At 33.4% G+C, this 8,053-nt stretch overlaps 1 protein-coding gene across 1 annotated transcript; it reads left to right on the top strand.

The window, feature by feature from the left end:
- The first annotated feature begins 2,490 nt into the window (after positions 1 to 2,490).
- LOC125077901 (phospholipase A1-like) lies at positions 2,491 to 7,735 on the top strand. Its single transcript, XM_047690014.1, has 6 exons — positions 2,491 to 2,616; positions 2,920 to 3,095; positions 4,715 to 4,845; positions 5,612 to 5,793; positions 6,892 to 7,044; positions 7,389 to 7,735. The coding sequence occupies exons 1-6, from the start codon at positions 2,529 to 2,531 to the stop codon at positions 7,733 to 7,735; spliced, it is 1,077 nt and encodes a 358-aa protein (XP_047545970.1). The 5' UTR covers positions 2,491 to 2,528.
- The last annotated feature ends 318 nt before the right edge of the window (positions 7,736 to 8,053 follow it).

Here is an 8,053-nt window from a genome sequence, read left to right as displayed (position 1 = left end):
ACATTTAATTCCCAATGAGGTCATATAACGACACCAAATGCCTTCAAATTAAACTTTATTCTATTATTGTTAAAAATAATTAGCGGAAAAATTATAAATAAAATTAACTCGATGTTGATAATCGGCAAGAACATAGATATACTAATTTATACACACACATAAATACATAAGAATTAGTCTTACACAAAATTGTTTTTTTTTTATTATTATATAGGTAGGCGCAAGGGTGAATGGGCCGCCTGATGGTAAGTGGTCACCGCCGCCCATTAATTTTGGCGCTGTAAGAAATATTAAGCAATTCCTTACATCACTTAAATACTAGATTTACTTAGATGAACCTCGGGAGCTAAGATGTCATGTCTCTTGATGATGTGATCTTGTGCCTGTAGTTATACTGGCTCACTTATCCTTCAGACCGGAATACAACAGCACCAACTATTACTACTAGGCGGTAGAGTATATGATGAGTGGGTGGTACTCTACCACCGATTAAGTAGTAGTCTCGAATAATCGTAACTTAGAGTCGATGTATACAAAATCAGATCAAACGTTAAGCAAGTATACGAAAAGAAAGTTTAACATTAGCGGCGTTTTCGGGTATAAAAATTAAGGACGGAACTCGTGGCCATGTTCTTGTTTTTATAGTTAAGCAATTATGATCAACCAGATTGTATCTATAAATAAAATGTTTTATTTATTTTGCGTATACTGAATAAAAGAAATGTGACTAAACAATTCTAAAAATAATCTAAATTTATTCAAGTAGTACCTATGTTATATAATTTTACGGGTTTTATACACGTTAAATAAATTGGTAAATATTTGTAAGCCGTGTAATTTTTTAATTATTGTAATATAAACTTATTATTTACTTAGTTATTATATATATCGATATATTAATTAAAAACATAAGTTTACATATTTTAACCTTTTAGTTGAAATTATTATCTGTAAAAAACTACGTTTTCTTTAAAATTCTGTCATCAAGCTTCATTCTTGAAGCAGATTGCCTTGTTTTACTATCTTAAAAATTTCTTGGCATACTGACCTATCGCTTTAAAAGATAAAATTTATTTATATCCTTCGGTTTTTTCAAACTAGTCTACAAGCTGACGTTCTTATTCGTAAATTAAAATAATTACGTATTTTGTTTCTAAGTTTGTATCTTAAATAAGTACGTATCTATTAGCAATATTTGCATAACATATCATCGCGAAATTACCCATCGAGATTTTAATTATCTTTTAATGCTTTCGTATTTTTTTTCAAATCCTATCAAACACATTTTTTATTTTACTTTGCCTAAAATAGTAGTATTATAAAAATAGTAATTATCATAGTACTATACTACTCGCATGAATAGAGCAATTTAAGTACATATCGAATGATGTTTTTAGTTTAATTTTTTGTATAAATTCTTGTTGCTTTAAAACATAATAAAACAACAGGAATTGATATTATCTAACAGTATTTAAAAGACTCGAGAGTAATTCTCGTGAACAAGACATTCGTAGATAATGTCGTAATATCGAGCTCCACCAAATAAAAATAAAAAACATGGTAAATATCCCGTTTTAAATACTGTTAGTAATAAAAATAACCATGTTAATTTAAAATCTGATATTACCTAAGTTATATTTATAGATCCTTCCTTAATAAATCTATATTTTTATAATATAGACGGTTTATAATTTTGTATCGTTCTGCTTGCTAATTTCCTTTTTTTTCGTTTGACACTTTACAACGTTTAGAATTTAATTTATATAACATAACATAACATAAGCAGCCCGTAAATGTCCCACTGCTGGGATAAAGGCCTCCTCTCCCTTTTGAGGAGAAGGTTTGGAGCATATTCCACCACGCTGCTCCAATGCGGGTTGGCGGAATACACATGTGGCTGAATTTCGTTGAAATTAGACACATGCAGGTTTCCTCACGATGTTTTCCTTCACCGCCGAGCACGAGATGAATTATAAACACAAATTAAGCACATGAAATTTCAGTGGTGCCTGCCTGGGTTTGAACCCGAAATCATCGGTTAAGATGCACACGTTCTAACCACTGGGCCATCTCGGCTAATTTAATTTATAATTCGATCCAATATAGTATATTTATAATATATATCTAATCATTATACTCAAAGTCATTAAAGTGTTAAGTTATTATACTATTGAGTGAATCACTAATCACTATGTTAGTTTAAATTTAATTTGTTACCAAATACACTTAATTGCGCACTAGCTTCTGATTCTTCTATAACATTCACTAATTATATAACGATATTTTTATTTGAATACGAAATTACACAAATGCACATGTGAAATTGATTAATTAATAACAACTACACCAAATGAGTACCTTATAACCCCTGAGGTTGCGTGTGAAGGTAGTTATCATAGCCTTACGAAAATTGTTCACGACCTTCTCAGTTTAAGAAACTTCATCAGCAAGTCAGTTTGGTTCGTATTCTAGTAACGATCACTCGGCTTACCTCGATTTGCAACTTTTTTGTTATATTATTTTTTAAAATGAAATCAGTTGTTCTTTTATTTTGTATGTGCACGTTAAGTCTCGCCAGACGAGACACCGGATTTCCAGCCGGCCTAATGGCAGAATGTACGTATCTTATTCTAATGCATAATTATGATGAATATAATACTCGCTAGTTAAAAATATATAATTAATTAATTTGAAAAAGCGTAAGAAAAAGGTGGATTTGGGACTTTTTAAGCCACCTTTATTAGTTAATAACAGAGAGTAGCTCTAGCTGACGGTTTCCTTAAAATTTATTAAAAAAAATGCACGAAAATCTTGCGAGCTTTAAATCGACGAAATTCGAATTTCAAATTTTAATGTTTTATTTCAAAATAGTTCACTTCAACAAAAATGCTCTAATAAATAATACTATTTATAAATTAGGCCCGGGAATGACAAAAAACACAACATTATCAGAGAAAACGAAGGATTCGCTTACAGCTGTAGTTCTCTGGCCTAGTAGCGGCTGGCTCGGGAGCAATGAAGAGACTTGTAAGCTTAACCACCAAGGAGCATCCTGTGTGGAGAAACATCTGGACTTCAAAAAGAGGAAAACATTGGTATGGGACTTTATATTTCTGATTTGGTTTACGTCGGAGTAAAACTTACTTACAATTTGTTGATTGAATTGTTCTACGAATTTTCCAATTACTGTTAGTATATGTGGATCAAATGTAACTGAATTTTAAATCAGCTTAAGTCGGTTTTAAAATTTAATATTCACTTGTAAAATAATTCATTATTAACAATTCAATCTGTTTAAATTAAACTCTTTGAATATATAAGATAGAGCCGGTCTCTTTTAGTATATAAAAAGAGATTACAAATTGAATTTCTTGCTTTTTCTGCTCGTTATATAAAAGGAATACTTTTTGAACTTAGGTGAGGTTCTGAACTTAAAATTGAATGTAAGGTTATGTATACTAATCTAAATAATCTTGCAAAATGACCACCAAAAAAGTGTTTGTAAGACCCTATTTAAAATGTAAGTTTTTATTTTTAAATAAATACGTATGTAACCTATGATATTATGTACATCTTGAATGGATGTAACATAATTTTAGTGTTTAAAATAGGTACAGATGTACACAAAAAAAATATCGTTTTTATTTAAAAAAATGGCTCATTTCGTTCACACACTATCTATTACATAGTAAACTTAAAATTATAATTTGGTCAAGATATTTAATAAAATAACAACACTAAAATACATGGTAGATTCCTTGGTGACTTTGTGCATGTATAGTTTCAGTTTGAAGGGTGAGTGAGCCAGTGTAACTAAAAACACAAGAGACATAACACCTTAGGTTAGGTAGGCTTAGCTCAAGTTTGCTGGCGCATTGGCGATGTAAGGAATGGTTATTTTTTCTTGCAGAGCCGATGTCTAAGTGCGGTCATGACCACTTATCATCAGGAGGCCCATTCGCCAACACTAAACCAACCTATATCATAAAAAAATAAATAAATCGGATAACCATCAAATAACACTATGAACCTTTAATGCATGTCTATATGACATCCCATGTATTCATTTTGTTTGCAATTATCCGATGCTGTGGAATTATATTCGATATTCTTTTTCCTAATTTAGTTTTAAGAATGATTACGAAACAAACAAAAAATCTTTCATTTACATATGACAACTAGTTGACAACTGCAAATCTGTTCACGTGTTAGAACTTGGTCGTTAGGTGTCAGGCATAAAAAATAGCCTATTTACAGGGCCGGACCGTAAGTTTAGGGGGCCTTGGGCTAACACAACTTAGGGGCCACCTAAGGCATATCTGAACGTAGACTTGAATTAAATTAATTGAATGGGTTTAATTAATTGCAGGACTCACAGAGCTGCAAACCATACGATCTGTTTAATTTAATAAAGTTATGAATTCTTTCGCATTATCGTCTATTTTTGACTTTGACTTGACTTAGCTGGGGGGCCCTTGAATCCACGGGGCCCTGGGCTGAAGCCCAAAAAGCCATACGGTAGATCCGGCCTCGCTTATTTACTTCCTTGGAATTTAAACTTGCTTCTGAATTTCACCAAATTCGATTCGATTTGACCGTTAAAGAGACACAGACCGGCAGACGGATAGTGTTACTTTCGCTTTATATATTTTATTTTATTTTCGCTTTATTTATAATATTAGTATAGATTAAAGCGCAGCATCATTCTGTTCAGGTATTTATAAGCGGCTATTTGGATGCGTCGTTTTCGCCAATCGTGCGAGCATTGGCGACTCCTTACCTCGACCGAGGACGAAACGTCATTATTTTGGAAATTTATCCAATACTCCATCGGAGCTACCCAATGTATGTATTATTAAACTTTTTAACATAAATAACGTATATTTTATTTTAAATATTAATATGGATATTTAAAAACGAAAAACAAGGTATCAGTATATTTATATAACAACAGACATATTAGTCTAGCTACTTAGCTTATAAGTGGCCAAATATCGTGGTCCTGGGTTCAAATCACAAGTCAGGTTATTAGAAGGTGATTTTTTCTGTTAAAAAATCAGTATTTACCCGGAGAATTTTTAAATATAGTGTTTACTTTCGCTTTGCGTAGAGATGTTGGAACACTCTGCATCTCCCTCGCTGGCCACTGACATCCTTCGGACATCGCGCCAGAATTTCAAGTTTCATCCGCAACACCTATTAGCAGCCCCGTAAATGTCCCACTGGTGGGATAAAGGCCTCCTCTCCCTTTGAGGAGAAGGTTTGGAGCATATTCCACCACGCTGCTCCAATGCGGGTTGGCGGAATACACATGTGGCAGAATTTCGTTGAAATTAGACACATGCAGGTTTCCTCACGATGTTTTCCTTCACCGCTGAGCACGAGATGAATTATAAACACAAATTAAGCACATGAAATGTCAGTGGTGCCTGCCTGGGTTTGAACCCGAAATCATCGGTTAAGATGCACGCGTTCTAACCACAGGGCCATCTCGGCTCGTTAACACCTAGATGTCCTAAAATCCCCAACAACGTCATTTTAAGGAGTCTTCTGCCTGTGTTAATAATATATAATAATAAGTATGTAATGTTTCTTCTTATCTTTTCGACAGCGCAGCACGCCTTACAAAACCCCTTGGCATCCTGTTAGGAGAATTCATTGCTGAATTAACGCGAAGAGGTTTGCATCCAAATAAACTTGAACTACTAGGAGGGAGTTTGGGTGCCCACATTGCATCATACGCAGCAACTAGATATCATGAATTAACAAATTGGAAACCAGCGCGCCTTACTGGTAAGTCTTTTTAAGTAATTGTGAGTATTAACTTGCCCCGAACTTACGCGATAGGTGGGACCGAGCGCTCTCCATGAAAGTCGAATTCGCGTAAGTCGGGGTACAATTTTGCATATAAAGACAAAGTATGTTTAATTCGGACCGGGAATGAAATAAAACAATAATTTAGGAAATAAATGTTATAAAATGATAATATGACTAATTATATTATTATAAATTGTATAAACACAATTAGAAGATATTTTGATGTAGGTTTCTTAAAATATAACAAAGTCATCTGACGAGTCAATGATTTTTTATTCTCCCGTAATGTCTGCTCGTAGCATGCTAGTAATTTTTTTATTCCTTGTTTCGTAAAAGAAATGCGGTCTTCGTTATAAATCTATGCTTTCCAAACTTGTTAACCCTTTTTCAATTGAACTGAGGGCTTCTCTCAAGTTTCCATCTGACATTTGAGCTGGATCCAAAGAATCAAGATTCTAAATGTCTTCCTCTTATTTACGCATTTTATGAACTCATCAATTGTAAGCTCCTCATTGTGTGAATCCAGCAGTTCTTGAGCGTCCCACTTTAGTGAAGTGGGACGCACCACTTTTAAATTTATTTGTCTACCAAGTTCGACAACGTCTTTGATCACATTACCAATTTCACCAGGCCCTGGCACTGATTCCGCCTGAGTCTGAGTGCAGAAAAAATGGACAGATTTTTTTCCGAAAGACAAATAGACTAGAAAATTTAAAAATCGCGTAACTCCGAATTCTCGTAAGTCGGGGTATTCCTGTATTTTAAAACCAGAACTTTACTTATGAGAAGAATATTGTTTAATAAATTACTGAACATGATCAAATATTTAAAATAATAATGGAATCGTTAATAATCATTACCTTATAAATATATTTTATTTTGCTACAAAACATAAATCTACATTTTTAGGATTTCAACATTTTCAACCTTGTAATAAACACAAGAATGTATGCGAATTGAATTGAGTATGAGTGTCCAAGGTGCATATAATGTTATTGAATATATTCTATATTATTATTAAAGTTTAAGAGCATGATCGTTTGGTATTTTTTAATTAATAAGCATATATCGCAGGTCTGGACCCAGCAGGCCCATGTTTCCGCTCACTACCACGCTCTGAGCGATTTAACTCGGATGCAGCGCATAAAGTCGACGCTGTACATACTAACATCGATGGATTCGGATTAGCAGAGGCCGTCGCCCACGTCGACTTTTATATCAACGGGGGTACTTATTTAAAAAATATGTATATTTAACAAGGTTTTAAAAATATTAAAAAACGTATTGTCACACATTTGCGTTATCAATAGGCTGGAAAATATTATGTACTTTTTTTTTCAATTTACACTATCGGATGCTTCGATCGTATAGATACTCTCAAAAATATGAAGTTGGAACCTATTCGGTTTGGTACTGGCTAACCGTATCGATGAAAGCAAGTCACTTTTCTAAAAAGAACACTGTCCAAATTTCATCGAAGTGATAATTATACAATATTATTATCAGCTACATACAATAACTGGAATAATTCCTATTAATTTTTTTTATTATATAAAGTATTCTAATTTTAGGTGAATTTCAACCAGCAACAATACGAGACTATCTAGTACCATGCTTCCAACTCTGTAGTCACGTGCGAGCAGCCGTCTACTGGGCTATAGCTAATTACGAAACAGACCAATTTTTAGGAGTCCGTTGTGACTCCGTAGCACTCGTAAGACACGGTCATTGTTACCATGGACATCTGGAGACGAATGTCCTCGGCCCAAAGACTAACTTCAGCCGCCCCGGTATTTACTACCTGCCTACATTAGATACATTGCCCTTCTACATGGGCGAGAAGGGATTAAGTAAAAGGCGATATGATGTTAATAACTATTTATTAAGGATTGCGCCAGATGAAGACATGGTTATATGAATAAATGAATGTTTTCTTGAGTTTATTAATGTATATATTATTATCATTGGTATTTCATTGCTAACATAAGCTCATCTACGGATAGCTCTGCAATCAAATTTAATAGGTAGACCAATACCTGCAATTATTTTGTAATTATAAAAAAAAAAACATAAGTTAAAGAATAGATTAAATTACTACTAAGGGTAGAAAAGGCGCCAGCAACAGATGAATTACCTGATGTCTTAATAAGTAAAGAATATATTTATATTTTGTGTAAGAACGACTCCAAAAAATATATCTCTAGTCTATGTCTAATAACTTATTTTTTTTTAGAAT

Source organism: Vanessa atalanta, chromosome 4 (assembly GCF_905147765.1).
Source record: "Vanessa atalanta chromosome 4, ilVanAtal1.2, whole genome shotgun sequence".
Lineage (NCBI taxonomy): Eukaryota > Metazoa > Arthropoda > Insecta > Lepidoptera > Nymphalidae > Vanessa > Vanessa atalanta.
This window is presented reverse-complemented; position numbering and strand designations above follow the sequence as displayed.

What these genes read in the sequence shown, in the direction of transcription:
- LOC125077901 (XM_047690014.1), top strand. Translation starts at nt 2,529, where the DNA reads ATGAAATCAGTTGTTCTTTTATTTTGTATGTGCACGTTAAGTCTCGCC. An exon ending in AGCCGGCCTAATGGCAGAAT is followed by an intron (nt 2,617 to 2,919) that starts GTACGTATCTTA and finishes TTTATAAATTAG; the next exon opens with GCCCGGGAATGACAAAAAAC. An exon ending in CGACTTTTATATCAACGGGG is followed by an intron (nt 7,045 to 7,388) that starts GTACTTATTTAA and finishes TTCTAATTTTAG; the next exon opens with GTGAATTTCAACCAGCAACA.